The sequence below is a fragment of the Cryptomeria japonica genome, chromosome 11, assembly GCF_030272615.1.
Source record: "Cryptomeria japonica chromosome 11, Sugi_1.0, whole genome shotgun sequence".
In the NCBI taxonomy this organism is placed as follows: Eukaryota; Viridiplantae; Streptophyta; class Pinopsida; order Cupressales; family Cupressaceae; genus Cryptomeria; species Cryptomeria japonica.
Genome location: NC_081415.1, coordinates 180,247,212 through 180,266,227, shown reverse-complemented (window position 1 = coordinate 180,266,227; position 19,016 = coordinate 180,247,212). Strand labels below are relative to the sequence as shown.

General features: G+C 38.3%; 1 protein-coding gene across 1 annotated transcript in view; it reads left to right on the top strand.

The window, feature by feature from the left end:
• LOC131068116 (peptidyl-prolyl cis-trans isomerase CYP59) overlaps positions 1-19,016 on the top strand; it is a 204,210-nt gene that overhangs the window by 53,377 nt on the left and 131,817 nt on the right. Inside the window, exons 4-6 of the mRNA XM_058003298.2 lie at positions 8,958-9,008; positions 9,090-9,181; positions 9,489-9,588. Coding sequence (XP_057859281.2) covers positions 8,958-9,008; positions 9,090-9,181; positions 9,489-9,588 — 243 coding nt within the window. The remainder of the gene's footprint in view (positions 1-8,957; positions 9,009-9,089; positions 9,182-9,488; positions 9,589-19,016) is intronic.

The following is a 19,016-nucleotide window of genomic DNA, read 5'->3' as shown; positions in this document are numbered from 1 at the left end:
TTTTTTCGGACAAGACCCCTTGGTGTGTCCGTCGGTACGGCAGTCCGTGCACCATAACTCCCCTTCGTCGCCCTTGCTTGTGCTTCCTTTGGTTGCCTTTATCTCTCTCATCATTCGCTCCATATCTTTCTGGAGAGCTCGTACCTTCCGATTAGAGTCGTCATCACTGCTATCACTTTTGTCAGAAGAGGAATCATCCTCCGACGAGGATTTATTTTTCTTCTTCTTGGACGTCTTTTGTTCACTTTCTAAATCCATTGCCCTGTTATAGGCGTCGGAGTATGAAGAGGGAGGTACTATCTTCATTTTTCGTCTAAGGGATTTCTTGAGACCTTCCACGAACCACCGTTTTTTCAATCCGTCTGCCGGCTGGTTCTCCATCTTTCCTAGCAGCTCTTTGAGCCGCCGGCTGTAGGTTCGAACAGTCTCGTCCTTTCTCTGTTTCGTGCCGTAGATTTCGGCTACAATCTCATTATCATCTCTTAGGAGACGAAACTCTGCTTGAAATTCCTTCTTCAAGTCTGCCCATGTGCTAATTTTAGCCTTATCCGTATCCGAAAACCAGTCGATGGCTACGCCCCTCAGGGTTGCGGGAAACTGTGTTACCCAGTCGTCCTCATCGGTAACACCATTCGCTCCCCAAATTGTTTCACACGTGCGACAGTGGCGGACAGGGTCTTCTTTCCCATCCCCATGGAACTTTGGAAGTTTTTGTTTTTGTGCCATACCTTGCCTTTTTACTACTGGTGGTGGCTGTTGTCCTACTCCGGATGGGTCAGATCCTATAAGGGGTGCTTGACCGCCGTGCCCCGGTGTCCCTCCGACACTCTTGGCAGCCCCGGTGTCTTCTCCCTCTCCTGCCTCCTCCCCACTCCTTGGAGTTTTGCTAGCCTCTGGTGTGTGTGGCAAGTCCCTCAACTCCCTCAACTGGGTTTGGGTACACTCTATCCTGCGGCGGGTTTCCGCAAGTAACTCCTCCCGACTCCGTGGGTGGCCTCTGGCCTCACCGTCCCCTTCGGAGCGTTCCTCCTCTCTTCGCTTATACCTCTGTCGCCTTTCCGCTTGCTGTTCAAGGATCAAGGCACGTTGGGCTACTGCACGTTCATCTATATATTGTGGCTTATTTTTGTCTTTATTCAGTGTATTGGGCATTAATTCCCAGACAGCTTTCTATATACTTAATGGCATACTTTTATTCATTCATAATGTGGAAGACAAGTTTATGCCAACAATATGACATAATTATTACAATAAGTGTTTTTTTTTTTTTTTTAATTCCGCCCCGTATGGCTCACGATTCAAATGCCCCTGACCTGGCGCCATCTCGTTCTGCTTCCCATTCCTCGTACTGCTGCAAAATTTCTTGGCGTCGCTCCTCCCGGGCAATCTCCTCCAAGCGAGCTTGTTGTGCCAACGATGCTTGTGCTAGCAGTCGGGGGAGATGGTTCATCAACCGATTTACCTCCGGACTCACTTCCAACGCTATCCACACGGCACTTTGTGGGACTTCCGCCTCCACCGCCTCTCGTCGCACGTAGGTCTGAATGGCTACTTGGAGTAGAATCGAAAATTCTCTCGTCGCAGTGTCTTCTCCTACGTAGAGTTCTGTTTGGGCATCGTCAACCTCCGGGTTCACCTCACCAACGGGTAGGCCCATTGTGTTTGTGCGCCATCCGTGTCTCCGTGTCTCTTGTTCCCGAGTTCGTGTCGGCAACGGCGCCAAATGTTTACCTCACTGGGTAAACAGGAAGAATACAGAAATCGAACAACAATGTACAATGCAAATACCAAAGAAGTACCAGAATAAGCTTTCCATTAATGTCAAAGGATGTTCATATTATATCCGTCGTCAACATTACATGTCCCAACACCCGGAGGTGGTACAATATATGACAGCCGAAGGGGTGCGACACAACCGTCGCGACTCCAACTACCTACCCGTCGGCTAACTAACTATTGATAATTAACATTACTAACTATACACTTTTCCGGATAACAACAGTGATCACCATAAGGCCTACAGACTGATAGATATAGACACTGACCGTCTTATCTTCAGTCGTGATGTTGTATTTGATGAAGACAGAGGATTCTTTCAGTCCCCTTCTTCTGAGCAGAGTTATGAGGATCAGCCTCACAGTTTTCTTATTCCATTAGGTTCGCCTGATGGGAGGGATGATGCAGAATCTATTTTCAATGATGCACTACCTGAGTTACCTCCGGAGAATAATCCTCCTCCTGCTGCTCCTGTTCCTGATCCTGAGCCTCTTCCAGCTCCTCCAGATGTTCGCACTTCTACTCTCTGGCCTAAATGGTGGGCCAAGACCATTGGTGATCTCAGGGATACTGAGCTCATTGAGGGTAGAACCTCTCGTAATAAGAGCAAACAACAGCATACAGTCAATTTTGCTCTCATGGATAACATACACAGTGTTTTTGAGCCTCAGACATATTCAGAGGCTAAAGGTATACCTGAGTGGGAACAGGCTATGGAAGCTGAGTTCCAGAGTCTTCAGAAGAATCACACTTGGGCCCTTTCTGATCTTCCTTCAGGGAAGAAGCCCATTAGCTGCAAATGGGTGTACAAAGTAAAATACAAAGTTGATGGAACCTTACACAAGTATAAGGCTCGTCTTGTTGCTCGTGGGTTCTCACAGAAAGAAGGCATTGACTACGAGGAGACTTTTGCTCCTACAGCCAAAATGAGTACCATATGGCTCGTTCTTGCCTTGGCAGCCCAGTTCAGTTGGAAAGTCCATTAGATGGACGTCAAGAGTGCTTTTTTGAATGGTGACTTACAGGAAGAAGTCTACATGACGCAACCCCCAGGATTCAAGGTTGCTGGTCAAGAACAGAAGGTCTGTAGATTAGTCAAAGCACTCTATGGTCTGAAACAAGCTCCTCGGGCTTGGTACATGAAAATTGATAAGTACCTGACAGATCATGGCTTTCAACGGAGTCCATCTGATGCAAACCTGTATATCAAGCATACTAGTAATGATATTCTGTTTGTGGTTGTCTATGTGGATGACTTAATCATTACTGGCAGTTCAGCACATTTGATCACTAGGATCAAACAGGATTTGTGCCGCACCTTTGATATGACAGATTTGGGACTTCTACATTACTGCTTAGGAGTTGAAGTCTGGCAGACTGAGACCAGTATCTTTCTCTCTCAGTCCAAGTATGCCAGAAGTCTTGTGGACAGGTTCAGAATGCAGGATTGCAAACCTGCCTCTACTCCTATGGAACTCGGGCTCAAACTTTCAGCTCAGTCATCCTCACCAGTTGTGGATGAATCTCTGTTCAGGCAACTAGTGGGCAGCCTCATCTATCTTACTGCCACTAGACCTGACATCAGTTTTGCAGTAAGCTACATTTCACGCTTCATGACAGCTCCCAAGGCTGATCATTGGTTAGCAGCGAAGTGTGTGCTGCGTTATGTGAGTGGCACTCCTGATTATGGACTTCTGTACACTCGGAGTTCTGATCCTATACTCAGTGGTTACACAGATTCTGACTGGGCAGGTGCGGTTGATGACCGTAAGTCTACAACAGGGTATGTGTTTAGTTTGGGATCTGGTGCTGTCACATGGACTAGTAAGAAGCAGCAGGCTGTGGCTCTCTCCTCGACAGAAGCAGAGTATCGGGTAGCAGTTAAGGCATCTTGTGAGGCGGTTTGGCTTCGACGAATGCTTGCGGATATGCATGTCTCCCAGGCAGGTCCTACTCCCTTGTTCTGTGATAATCGGGGAGTGCTCAAACTCGCCAAGAATTTGGGGAAGTCGAAAAGGAGGGCCTTCAAAGCCAGCTATTTGGATGTAGGAGAATCTTGGGAACTGGATGAACCAGGCGCCATACCTCTGTACCAGAATGGTAGCTTGCTCTGAGAGCCTTATGTGTAGTCCTCCTTGCATCAGCTTGACTAGGCGCATTGTGAAGGTGTCATTGACACGCTCATATTGACCAACTGCATAGGCAGGGCTGTTCTTTTTCCTTTGAGCTATGTCCTGATAATGTAATTGTGGGTAGCAATCATACACCTTCACCTGATTGGGCCCGTTCCCAATTTCACCCTTCATGATTAAACCTAGCAGTGGCTGGTTTCTGGCGAACATATAGATTAGATAGGATGTCAGGTAAAGTACTTTTTCGCCTCAAGTTCGATCAATTGGGTATGGATGTTGTCACTTATGATCTGGGCCCAGTCGAACTTGGATTTCCCAGCGAAGACCTGTTCTGTGAAGTAACTCTTCAAAGTAGTTAGATTGGGGGAGTCCCATAACCCTGCTGAGCAATGTGACCATATCTCCATGCTCATAGTGAAAGTCGCTTCTGGGGGTCTTTTTCCCAATTCTGATGCTTGGAGGTCTTCTCTCCTTGTACCATTCCACATTTATCAATGTTCTGCATTTGGCAGGGTTCATATCATACATCACTTGCGCTTCATCTATAGTTGTTGCTATGGGGTTGTTCGGGAAGGGGATATCAAATGCATCGCCAATGGCTTCAGGAGTGAAGTCAGCGAGGACCATATTTTCAAGGAGCACCAATCTGGTGTTTGGTTGGTAATGCCGGGCAGCCTCTACTACCAGCTCATAATTTTGCATTGACGGGAAAAATCCTGCTGCCTAGGCAATGCCACTTTCCATCATCCGCCTAGGCCTGCCATAGGCGTTAGGGGAGAAAACTCTGTCTTTGAAGTCTTGAATATCAATGTGGCCCAGGTCAGTATCACCTACATTTTCCCACGCGCTTTGAACTTTTGATTCCCTCAGTCCTCCTCTCTGATACTGATACTTCATCTTTTCGACTCTACGAGGGATGTTTGACTTGGATGCTTGGGACATTTCGGCTGCACCAGGTGTCTTTGAGGACTCTACCGTAGATTTAGGCATCTATCTTGCACAGCCGGATGCGGATTACGAGACGATATGAAGGAAACAAAGTGAGTTAGATAAAAGGGATATGCTAGCACACAAGGATTAATTTGAAAGCCGAATTTGAAGAAAGCATGATACTTCAGCTAAAGAGCTTGATTGATTTAGACATGAACATTACTAAGCTCTTCGATTAAAAAAAATTTACTTATTCGGCTGCGGTTCAAGGACTTAGGCGATTTTGACTGCTAGATTTGCACTTAGACAATTAGGATCAATCTTCAAAATGGACGAGGTTTGAATATTCCCTAAGTCTGAAAAAAATGCGTTTTCTGGTTAACTCCTGGGAACAAACTCTGATTCCAATTGTTTTGCCTGATGCCTTTTAAACAGGAAAAGATGCGGTTTAAGGATTTAATCATTTGGTCAATTTTACACAAACACATCTATCCAATTTTGCATATATTTTAAACGATTTTAAGAGAGACAAAGCAAGCTTACCTGGCGAAATAAATGGTGTCAATCCGCACAATCTGGCTTGCAGGAATGATTTCCTTTGAAATTTGAAAAATGCCTCCCTTATGCCCTACGCTTTGAAAAGACAAATTCACAACTTGCAAATTTGGATTAGGAGAGTTCTGCAATTTCAAATTTTAACGGTTAACTCCCTATTTCTCTTATTTTGTGCCTAATTTTGGAGAGAAAATGCAGTTTAAACACTTAGACTTAGCAATTTACCTTGGTTGGAATTTGGCAATCTTGACTCCTGTGTGGTTTTACCTTGGGCGTTTTGGGCGTTTTTCTTCAACAAATATTTAACCTTCCACAATCCTCTGCGATTGCTATGGGTTCATGGCATTCTCTCAAATTCTAACTTCGCAGTTTTAACCCTATGGCAACTTTCAGAGAATGGGGGGGAGTTTCAAACTTCAAACTCTGCGATTTCTCTTCTAGTTGCGTCAAAGATGGGCATTTTTTGAAAACCCTCTAAACCTTTGCATGATTTTACCTTAGGCGATCTTCAACGAATGGAGAGGGGAGTTTGTGAAAACATTTAAAACTTCCAACACTTACAAAAAAATTGCGATTTTACCCCTAGGCGCGATTTCGGGGTTTGGGGGGTTTATGCAAACTTTGGCGATTTCAATCTTGCGAACTCTACTCCTTTCCGTGGTTTTCCCTACAACGCGAACTTCAGTATTTTCATTGCTTTCTGCAAAGTTTTAACTCCTTAATACCTACGCTCTTTTCAATCTTTAAAAATCACGACTTTCGCACAAGTGGCCAAACTTCGGCAAAATAAGGCATTCTGCAAGTTTTAAACTTTCACAAATTACCCCAAAAAATCGTGATTTTGGGGGGCTTTTTCCAACTTAGGCATTTTAGAACGTTTTGCAAGTTTTTATTTTCGCGCGATTTCGCCCTATAATGCGATTTTTGAGATTTTATGTTGCTTTTCAAGCTTTTTAAAAATTGCGATTTTTAATATAGTTGAAACTTCGGGTTTTTGGGTTGCTTTTAAAAACTTTTTAAACTTTCTTTTGCATTTACCCTCTAGATCGCGATTTTTGGCGATCCTAGTTGCTTTTTAAGACTTTTAACTTTGTTTCATTCATTCCCATAATGCGATTTTCGGCATTTTGTGTGCTTTTTCAAACTTTGTTAAAAAATCGCGATTTTTCTTTTGTAATGAGATTTCGGGGCTTGGAGGGGGTTTGAAAACTTTCTAAATTTTCGCACTTTTACCTTAGATGGCGAATTTTGGGAAATGGAGAGAGTTTGCCAAGTTTCACTTTCTTGCATTTTATCCAATACTGGCGAATTTCGGGAAATGGAGAGAGTTTTGTCAACTTTTTGACACTTTGCATTTTTTATCTCCTCTATATCCTTTGGTGAAAGTCGGCATTTTGGGTCCTTCTGCGACCTTTAGACGTTTCATCTTTCTAGAATTTTGCAAGCTTATGCCACCTCTCACCCAACTCAGGCGATTTCACAAGTTTAAACGATCTCTTGGAATGACTACGGGCACACTCAAAAGGATGCGAGACACCCTGCGCAGAACTCAACAAGGTGAAGGCGAAAAGACCAAAAAAGAAAAGGGGGACCCTGTCGGCGACAGGGAGCGTGTGCAACGCACAACACATAAGTACAGGAAGTAAAAGATACCAAAGACATCATAAGTGTTGTCCAAGCAATCAAAATGCCAGCAGTTAGATGTAAAACATAAGAAAGTTAACGTAACATAGCATAGTATATAGACTTGCAACATGTCTGGCCTGTTGGAAAGTTTTTGAATGGATGCAAAATGTAAATTCCCTAGGGGATAGCCCATCATCACAAGTGGAAAATGTTGGATTAGTTGCAGGGTTTGGCTTCTTCAAATTTGTGTCCTTTTTTCCAATGGCTCACCAATGTATTACTGCAGGTCTTGGAAATAGTTTGAAAATATTTTAGTGCTATTCTCCATCTTGTGTTTGAAGATCCATTCTTGTAGCCTATGGGTGTTTTGATCATGTTATTTTGAATTAAACGGAAATAATCGTAGTTTGGAAACTGTGATTTCTTCCTCGATCGATGAAGAAGGTAGAGTTAATAAAAATCATCCAATTACTAAGGAAACTGTTTTGCTTCTCAAGAAGTCTAAAATTTCATTAGGAAAGAATAAAGACTTCAAATGCTACTATTGTGAAGACCATCTTGGTTGGGGATGGCAAGTAGAGAATTGAGTGTAAGCTGGTACCAACCCACAAAGACAAACTGCAAAACCAGGGGTGACGATTGAAAAATCCTGGGTCCTTTTTACTCTTTTCTTTTTGGTCTATGTTCTAATATTGTCTTGTCTATATTTGTTTCTCTTCAATTTTCCTTTGTGCTTTTCCTAACATTTGTTCTAAATTTCAATTTTTTACTTGGTCAGCACCTTTCACTTGGTTGTTTTAACTTGCCCATATGATCTCTTGCTTTATGGATATTTGTAATTTAGTAATACAATAAATATGTATTTGGACTAGTGAATTAACAATTGCCAGTCATTGATGGCACTGGCAGTTGAATAACTTAAGTATTAGATTTCTTTTGGTAAAAGAAGGTGAATGCCAGGTAGGAGATGGAAAGCATGCATAAAGAACACATCTTGTTCTCTTCTGTATTTACTTCATATTGAGGATAACTTCTCACAGCCTCATTGGGCATGTTTGTATTCTATGGAGCCAAGAATTAAATTCAGCTTGCTTCAAATTAACTTGGAATATCCTAAGTAGTAAGAACTATGAATAAAAATCTTTGTTTGTAACATTATAGTAAACACAACCTTGTATCAATCTGCTTCGTTCTTAGTCTTTTACTAGTTTTAAGTAGGATGTATTAAGAAATAAGAAACCATTTAACCTCTTGGCTATTGTCGAGTTGTTTTAAATTGTTATGGAGAACTTAATTTGTTTTAGTTACAATAATGGAATGCATTAATTGCATGTTTGAGTTTCTTTTAAATATGCTTTGCTGCATCTTATGGGTAATTGATAATCATATTAATTGGGTGTTTTTTTTACCCAAGAGCACTGTATGACTGTGATCCTTCAAACAAGCTCCTCAATGGCCACTAGTATTATACTTTCTTATTACGCCGATAGGCGTAACTCTACAATGGGAACAGGCTTTCTTATCCGTGTAAGAAAAACAAACAGCAAGTCTCATGCAAATGCATCCTGTTGTTTTGAAGATTTGAAAGCATTTAAAGAAAAAAGTGCTGTGCAAAAACATTGGTTTTAAAATGTTTTTTTTTTCATTTTTATTATTTTGCTAATTGTTTGAAGGCAGGTTTTTATTTTTATTTTTATTTTTATGGGATTTGCTGTGCACATGATCTTTATATTGATTTTTGAAGAAAAAGAGCAAATGGCTGCATTAGATAAAGATTACTTTTTCTGCTTTAATTTTATTTATAAAATTTGATATCTATAGGCATATTTTACATAGATTTTTAAGAATTATAGGTATGCTAATTATTTATTCACATAAAATAACCTTCCATTTGTTTATCTTGGTGTAAAATTTTGACGTTTATCTGTGGAATGATAGTTTTACATTACCTTGCGAGAAGAGCTGGATTACCTTGATGGAAAGCATACAGTAAGTCCCACTATGTTTTGGAGTATTATTGAAATTCAGATTGATTGTATGCCAGGAATGATAATGAAGTATTCTTGCTAGGTATTCGGGGAGATAGCAGAAGGATTGGATACATTAATGAGGATAAATGAAGCCTTTGTTGATGAGAAAGGGCGACCATATAAAAATATTCGGTTTGTCATCCATGCAATTTCATCTGTGTTTGAATGTTATTTGTAGCGATTTGATGATTTTCATAATGTAAGGGTCATTGTTTTTTTGTTGACATGGTAAATTGGTTAGCACAGCTTTGTCTCTGTCAAATATGCTGATTTTGAAATTAATTGCAGAATAGTTTTAACATAAATTGCCTTGCAGGTTTTCCATCATCATAAACATTAGTAATTAAATTTGCTCATCTTTCATAAACATAATAAAGTGATTTTATGATTTCATATTGATTGAAAGGATTGGATTTTTCTTTTTCTTTTGATAAAGCAGAATCAAGCATGCATATATATTGGATGATCCCTTTGATGACCCGTCACAACTTGTAGATCTTATTCCAGTAAATTCTCCAGAGCAAATGCCACTTGTGGAAGTGAGTATACTCGGCCATAACATGATAGGTGATATTCATTACACCTTTCATTGATTTAACTGCTTGTCTTATACTGGGCTACTATGAGATGCTTCTAGCAGGTTATATGACCAAGATTTTAGCCTTTGTTAAGTTGTGCTTACATTGATATTTTTTGAAGTCAAAGAAGTATCTATAATGAAGAGGGAATATCTGAAATCATGGGCAGAGAATATAGACACTATTTTACAAATTAGTGAAAGTACGAAAGACAATTATGTAATAATATGGTGAAAGAATATGAGATAAAGTGCGAAGGATATAATTATTATCTTCTTAATTTGTCACAGTATGTAGTTTAAATAGGAACTCAGAGTTATGGGGATATACCATGCTTAATGTCGTCTCCTATGTGCTCGTCATAACAGTGGTCCTACCTGTACATGACTTCACAGGGTTGGGAAGTAATTTATTATTTTGAGATAAAGTTGTAATATTTGAGGAAAGAGAAAACTTATGTATACATTAAGATGTTCTTTTGGTTCTATTGTGTTGAAAATCAATTTTCTGTTCTCACATTTGCTTCCTCCTCTACTCACCATATCTAGCCACTGTTTCTTTGAAATGGCAATCTGCTTTTTGAATCAGCCATGGTCCATTCAAAGACATCAGTGTAATGTCCCCTTTTGGGAGGACACTAAATTTTGCTCAATATACTTGTAGAATTTTTGCAGGTTGTCTATTTTCAGTCTATTGTGCTAATTTGGACAGATTTAGTTTGATGTTGTTTCCCTCTTTAAATGCACAGGTCTGTTGTTTATATCAATCTGATCTGCTGCCTATACTCAGATATGTGTGTGTGTGTGTGTGAAAATCCTTTCGATTCCATCAAGTCTGATTCTCTGGTTATTGATTTAATATATCCTCTTCTTTTCCTTCAATGCCTGCTTTATTACTATTCACAGATTTGTATTTGTGTTCTGATCTCTTTGATAAATGTTCATATCATTCTTCCAAATTTTCTTATAATTCTGACTTAGGTCTGCTTCTAAATCCGCTTCTAATGCTTCATATATTTTTTCTATTCCATGGATCCCTACTTCTCAAATGAAAACTTCTCCACTTTATATCCTCCAATGTGAGGGAGAGTCACACCTCTTCATCATGTATGCCCTCTCGCAAGAGACACACCCTTCACCCTTAGCACCCTTTAAAAGAGTGCGACTCTTTATTATTTCTGTCCTTTGAAAGGGACACAACCTTTCACAATCAGTTCTGCACTTCTTATTTAAACCATATCTGCACTTTTGATTCCCAAATTATCCCCCTCAAATGAGGTTATCTTCTCCCTTTTATACCTCATGTTTGAGGGAGTCACAACTTTGCATTTCATGTCTTTTGACCATTCATTAACTTAATTAAATTTTATTTATATTTAACTATATTATTTTATATTTTTATTCTTTTGTATTTTAATATTATTATCATTATTTATTATTATATTTCAAAGTGTGGGCATTACAATCAGTTGGTTGAGTGAGGTGTAGCCTCCTCCCTACCCTTCATCTCTCAAGATCCAAATTTCCAATACAAATCTGCAATTTCCAATGAACCAGCAAAACCACACAAGGAAGAATTTCATCAATTCCTACAATACCATGCACGTTTTTCAATCTGATTTGCAGTCTTTGTGTTGCAAGTAGTTGAGTTTAATGTAGATTAAAATAAATATTTTTGTTGAGAGAAGCTGCAAGTCTTTGTGCTTTCACTTGTTCTTAGGAGAATTTAGGAATAGATTTTGTGGTAAATAGTTGTGAGTCTTTGAGCTTACACTACTTCTCATTGTTTTAAAGAAGAAAAGAATAAGAAATTCCAGCGTTTGAGCTGTTATAACTTGTCCTTTATAGCATTAGTATAGAAAAGGGTAGATAGGACTTCATATAATCAAGTCTTTGAGCTTGATATTGTCGTCCCATCTTGAAGGAAGTGACGGAAGTCTTTGCGCTTTTAGGAAACTTCATTTCCATTCTTTCATTTCATTTGAAAGTGGTTACTACTGTTTATATTCAATTGCTATCCTTTTCTGTGAAGAGAAGATGATATTGTCTTTCTTGAAAGAAGAAGAAAGATTGCTGTCCCATCCTATTTTATTTTCAAAGTTGTAGTTAGATAGGGGGAGCCTTCCCTTAATTAGGAGAGTTTTACTCACGTGCTGTGGTTGAAACCACAATTTTGTATATTTCCCCAAGTGTACAAAATTTTCAACCAACAATTCTCACCACCGATCAGGGCAGAACATAATTGTTATTAAGTTACAGGCAGTAACATCCTTGTTCTTGGTAGTATGCATGGGGATGTGTTTAACATGAATGCTTAATATACGAAACCTGATAATGTTTTTATATAGAATTTAATAATAATACCAAATTGCAATGTCTTATAGTAATACATTATTTCATAACAATGGCGCCTTTACCAACCACTGGATATATAAATAATTAATGTTTTTAAAAGCAGTAGTAGTATTAATGATTTATTCAAAAAGTAATTAGAAAAGACATTAATAATTGGATATATATATATATATATATATATATAAAGATGCCTTCATCAGAAGAAAATAATAATATTAGATCAAATTCATAGTAATAATTGAGACTAAAAGGAAAGAAGTCTCTTGCAATTGATTTTGTAAGATAGTTGTCCCAAATTCACAAGTTATCCTAATAGGGGACATTACAAAAAGACTAATGAACTAGTAAAAAACACTCAACTCGACAACATGTGCACAAATCCCAAGGCACATAGATCTCAAAGAGATAATCAGAAAAAAAACAAAACCTTGCTTTTTATTCAAAAAATTAGTCAAAAAATGAAAAGTAGATTGGAAAAAATGTTTTGTAGAAATGCTAAACCCTAGGTCACAAGTAGTAGAGAAAACCCAGATCATAGCAAATGTCCTCTGCAACACCCATTGATTAGAAGATAGTCTCGCGTGGAGAAAAGTAGGTGACATAGGTATATAGCATTGCATGGGAGCTGAAAACGCAGTTGTAGAAAAACACATTGCGGTTTTGAACTAGAAACTTGTCACGGAAAAAAGAAAGGTATTTCGTGAAAAAAACACTAGCCTAGGACCTCCGTGCAACAACAAAAACGACACCCCGTTGCGCATAAGAGGGATTGGGGGTCGAGTAGCAAAAATCATAGAAAATCGTTTTGGTTTTGTGGAAATAAGTGTTGTGAGTTGCAGTAAAATGTTGCGAGCCAAAAAATGTCGCAGGTAGAGAATAGGTTGCATGGAAATGCAAGTAAATAAACCTTTGCAAACCACAAACCCTTGAAATCAAAACCCTTGAACAGTAAACTTCTGCAGGTTTTGTTAGTCGAACAACAACATACAAATCTAGAACCCTTGACTGTGTGGAAAAGTCAGCCAAAAAACAAATCCAAAAAACCTTTGAATTTTTGCTCATACCTTTTGAAATATTTTTATGAAATTTTTTTGAAGAAAAAATTCTAAAACTCAACCTGCTCTGATACCATGAAATGGTAATTGCTTATTGTTTAATGAAAACGATGTTGTACATATAGGCAATTACATGACGATGTTTCTAAACGAAAGAATTGTAAACAAAAACAAAAATAGAAACTAAGTTGATTAAAATACACTAAATGACCATTAAATAATAATTAAATACTCTAATATTTATCTCTTTTTCTATGTCTCTGGATAGCGGGAGGGATGACTTCGTTACCCAACATCAAATTGGAAGGCACTTAGAGGTTCAACGACAAGAACTACAATATTTGGAAACAAAGGATGTTCACCATTTTTGAGAACTGGTGCCTAGTGTTGATGTTATAGCTTTGGGAGATATCCTTCTCTCAAATTCAAAAGAATAAATAGTTAAATAATTCCAAGGCAAGTCGGACTTGCTATCTAATTATTATTATTTTATATTTATAAGGCCGACCCAAAATGAAAAGTCGCCTTGGTTCTTGAATGAGGCCGACCCTTGTGAAGAGTCGCCTTGCTTGTGAAGAGGCACCTCACTTTTTATATATAGAAGATGATGATCATTTAATAAAAAAATAAATCAATTCATTCTAAAGACAGTTCGCACTTATCAAGGAGTTCGCATATCTACAACAGATTATCATTTTTGCTTTGAGCAGATTGACATCAAGGTAAATTCATTGTAATTATGCATTTGCATCTAGGATTAGGTGCTGTGTTTCATTATTTCAAATCAGCCTAGAGTTTGGCCTAGATTGTAAGCATATTTCTGCTCTTTCATTCAATATATAAGAGATATATTCTTGGTGTGGTTTTTCTCCCTCGAGAAGGTGGGTTTTCCCAGGATATATGCCGTGTTCTATTTTTCATGCGCTGTTGTATTTCTGTGTTTTTGCTTATTGCAAATTTGATCTTAAAACTAACACATAGATCAAATTGTTTTGGGTAATTCTGCTCGTCTCACAGTAGCATGCAAAGACCATGACAAGCTTGACAAGCATAACTGTGAAGTGGTTATGTTGCTCAATTTATCACACATTGATGACATGCTTCCGGAGGTGCCGTCTGACAAGACAGTTGCACAAATTTGGACTCACTTGAAAGATCTACACGAGACGTCAGGTAAAGAAAAAGCTTTCTTCCTTAAGAACATGTTTCTCTTGATTATGATGGATGACAAGATGTCTTTGCAAGATCATCTAATAAAAATCAAAGACATTCACAATCAACTAGAGGCCATTGGTCGCAAGATGGAAGAAGAGGATATGGTTGTTATCACATCGAAAAGCTTACCACGATCTTATGAGCACTTTACCGAAACTCTCAACATTACTTTCACCAATGTTGGCTTGAAGTTTGATGAATTGTGCAACAAGATCTTGTAGCAGGACAAGTGGATGAAGTAGTTTGGGAGTAGCAACAAAACAGCTAGTGTGAAATAAGCGTTTATTACCAAAGACAAAGGCAAAGGCAAGTCCTGTTAGCAGAAAGGACAAGGAAAATCTGAGGAGAGTTCCAAGAAGGCTATCATATGTCATTATTATGGTAAGCTTGGTCACATTAAAAACATTGCAAGAAGTGGTTGGCTCATCAGAAATCCAATCAGGGAGGGTCTCAGTAGAAGGCCCATGTTGCAGAGAGTTCCAAGAAGGCTATCATATGTCATTATTATGGTAAGTTTGGTCACATGAAAAAACATTGCAAGAAGCGGTTGGCTCATCAGAATTCCAACCAGGGAGGGTCTGAGAAGAAGGCCCATGTTGTAGAGCATATTGAGTAGGAGTCTGCCTTTTATGCATTTATGGCAAAAAGACTAGTAGATCATGTCAAATCTTTTGCGTGGTAAATTGATTTTGGAGCTTCTCGACATTTTACACATAGGAGAAACTAGTTCACGGAGTACACGACTTGCTCCGATTCAATGATCTTTTGTGGTGCTGAAGTGTATATAGTTGTTGGAAAGGGCAACGTTCAGATTACATCTGGTTGGAGAAATCTCTTATTTCTCAATGTATGCTATATGTTCCAGGCATCGAGCTCAATTTGCTCTTTGTGAGTTAGATTATGTGGCACTGTTCAAAGTTGGACATCACTTTTATGCACATAAGTGTCACATTGGTGAGAAGGAGTCGAAGAAGATATTGCAGTTGGGCTTGACGATCATGGATTATATAGGCTGGTTGATACTGGAGAATTTCAGGAGCATGTATTGGCTGCAAAGAGTTCATCCATCAATGCTCTTTGCCATCTCAACCTATCATACATCTCTTAGTTGGCTCGGGAAAATTTGGTAGAGGCTTACCCTATTAAAATAATGTAATGTTCTATAATGGTCATCTTTTTTAGTTTAGTTAGTTTCTATTTTCGTCTTCAGTTAACGATTGTTTCATTTAGAAACATTGTCTTTGTAAATCTATTTAAGCAACCTTCATCTCCTTTGTTTAATACATTGATTTATCGTAACATGGTATCAAAGTGGGTCGATAGGATTTTTTAGAATTTGGCAAATTTTTTAATAAAAATTTGAACCTTGTACCTGTAACTTTTTCTAGAATGTTTTTTAATCAATTTTTAATGAAAAAATTGTTGGAGTTTTTGTGGGTTTGTAGAAGATTTGCAGGCTAGCTTGTGGAAAGTCGTAGGTCTTTTTTAGGGTTGAAGTTTGAAGAATCGCAGATTTTTGCTTGTGTCGGTTTTGGTTTGAGGTTCGAGGGTTTTTGTAGCTGTTTCTTTTTTGGGTGGCACTGTTTTTTCTTCACTTGATTTTTTGCGTTTGTTCGTTTGTGGCTCAGAGGCAAGGGTTGGTTTTTCTCTGTGCTTCTCGCGTTTTGGCAAAACTCGTGTCCTCCATTCTATGTTTTACATCTTTTTTGCGCCCCTTTTCAGCAAAAATCATGAATTTTTTTCACATTTTCTAGTTCGGCCCACGACCTCTATGATTTTTGGTGGCTGTGGCTAGAGCACGCGACGAATTTCGTGCCATTTTTTTTGTGTTTCGTCATGTTTCTTGGCTCAGGATTTTTCTACGTGCGACGACGATTTTTGTAGCAACGTGTTTTCATCCTCCACGAATTGTGCTGTTATGAAGACTTGCCATCTCTGTAATTTCGTTTATGCACGCTTTTACAAAATCATGCGTTTCAAGGTGTTGTTTTCTGAACAGAGACCTGTTCTTTTTCTTTAGCGTGGTGCCCGAGGGTATTCCAATATTTCGCGAGTTGAGGCGACTCTTTTCAACGACCTAGGTTTTTATGGTTCCGCACAATGTGCTTGTGTTTTGTATTGTGTGATGAAGGGTTTATTTGTTGGCCGCGTTTTTTTTGTTCGTGCATGGTTTTTGTACAATTTTAATTCCACAAAAAAAATCGTAATTTTTTTGGTATGATTTTTAATAATTTGTCCACAAAATTATTTTGGGTTTTTTATAATTTTTTCTAGAAAAATTATTTGTTGTTATTTTAGGGTTTTGTTTGATTTTTCTCCTCGAAAATCGTGTTTCATCTGTAATTCGTAAAGTTGCTTGTTTGCGTGGGATTTTGTTATTTTTGGCTTTTATCATTTTTTCCACAAAAGACGATGATTTGTGACTTTAGTTTCTTGTGTACAGTATTTTCCACAAAAATCGTGGTTTCTTGCAGTTGCTCTGAATCACACCTAGAGTTGCTAGGGCAATGATTTGCACAAGTCTTTGCTGATTTTTCCTCAAAATCATGGTTTCAATTTGAAAAGCTGTTCTTGGTGTCTCTAGCTATAGGAAGGGACAATTTTTTTTGTTTTCCCAACATCAGGTTGGAAGGTTTCTCGTTATCTTGATCATTAACATTTCCAGATCTAGGGAGGGTCTCAGCAGTAGCAGAGTGTTTAGAAGAGAAGGGGCAGCCTTCTTTGTGTTTGTGATCAAAAGTCTTGCAGATTGTCTTCTATAGGGTTGTTAGGACAATGATCTTTAAGGGAGGGTACTAAAATAATGTAATGTTCTATAATGGTCATCTTGTTTAGTTTAGTTTCTATTTTCATCATCAGTTAATGATTGTTTCATCTAGAAACATCCTCTTTGTAAATCTATTTAAGGAGCCTTCGTCTCCTTTGTTTAATACATCGATTTCCCATAACATACGTGAGACTTAGTAACAGACACATGGTGTGTGTGGAGCTTGCTAGGTAGGGAAATGACATCAAATTCTATTTTCAGACGAACAAGCTTGGAGAGCATCCAAGGTTCTGTAGGTGGTTCATGCGGACCAATAAATATTACATCGGTCATTGCTGCCAGGTATTTTATTTTGTTGTTGATGATTTCAGTAGGAAAATGTGGGTGTTTTTCCTAAAGGCAAATCAAAAGTGTTTAATGAATTTTAGAAGTTTAAAGCATTAGTTGAAAGAGTTATGATGTTAGATCATAACTCTTAGGTCAAATAATGGGGGTGAATTCTGTTCCAACGAATTCACCAACGTAGTGGGGCATATTTGCTTGAGTAGATCAAACTAAATTTGTGTCAGGCTTTTGATATGATTGAATTGGGTCTTTTGCATTATTGTCTCGGTGTAGAGGTTTGACAGACAGGTGGCAGTATTTTCATTTCTTAGTCAAAGTATGCTAGGAGTTTGTCGGACAAGTTTAGGATTATAGATTGTAAAATCTCTACACCTATGGAAAAAGCGCTAAAACTATCAGCCAAATCAGATTCATTGAATGAGTCCGCATTCATGCAACTAGTTGGCAGCCTCTTCTATCTTACAACAACTAGACTTGATCTAAGTTATGCTGTGAGTTACATCTCTCGCTTCATGACAACCCCTAAGGTAGAACATTGGGTTGCAACGAAGTGTGCATTGAGATATGCGAAAGGGACACCTGAGTTTGGTATTTTTTTATAGCGGAAGCAAAGATCCTTGATTGATCAGTTTTATAGATTAAGATTGGATAGTGTTGATGGTGTTTTTCCGCACTATGCAACACATAATAAAATAATAAGTATTCTATCCTCTCTTGAACAAAGACTCTCCAAATGCTAAGCTACGTGATCAAATGGGATGATTCCAAGGTTCCAGATGTTAGGTCTTGACGTGCTCTTGGATAGACTCAGTTGTTTGATGTGATATTGTTGGAATCACAAGGTGGACTTATGTTGAACTTGAATATCACTAGAACGTGGAATTTAACTTGACTTAAGAAAAAGGAAAAAGAGGATAGGGTTTAGGAAGCTACTCTAATCCTAGGAATGTAAGAGCAATGGACAATCTTTGATGAAACTCAACTAAGCTTTGCTTTGACATACAACAAACATTTCCACAAGGCTAGTGCGATCTTCTAGGGATAGCTTCATGTTTTTGAAATCACTACTACAAGCATAGATACCCTCAAGGTTAAGCATATCAATGAAGGAGAGATAATTGAAGTTAAGTTTGACTATGACGGATCTAGTTGACTACGCAAGGCACTATACAATCAACAAGGTGTTAGTAGTATGGATATACAAATTTCGCCATTAATCATGCACAAAGTTCTTCCATTCATCTAAACAACATGAAATTTAAACAAGAAGTAGAGACCATGCAAATTGCTAAATCAACATATGAATTTCACCATATCTTCTTCAATGAAGTTTACATGCTTCTTACAACAAAGTCTTGGCAACAATCTTTGCTTTCTCTTGCTACTCTACTCAGCTATCTGCTACTTTCTATTGATCAACTACTACTATTAACTATTATCCTTTACAAATGAAGAAGTGGAGCCTTATGTAGTGTTCTCAATACAATTGAATGGCTTAGATTGATTCACAATCAATGGCCAAGATTGAAAGTTAAAACCCTAATTAGGGTTCGTAACACCCATGACAAAGCATTTAATGCTTGACCAATGGCAAAATTACATTTTATGGGACACATGTCCTTCGTTGAATAATTGACCAATAGATGACAACTG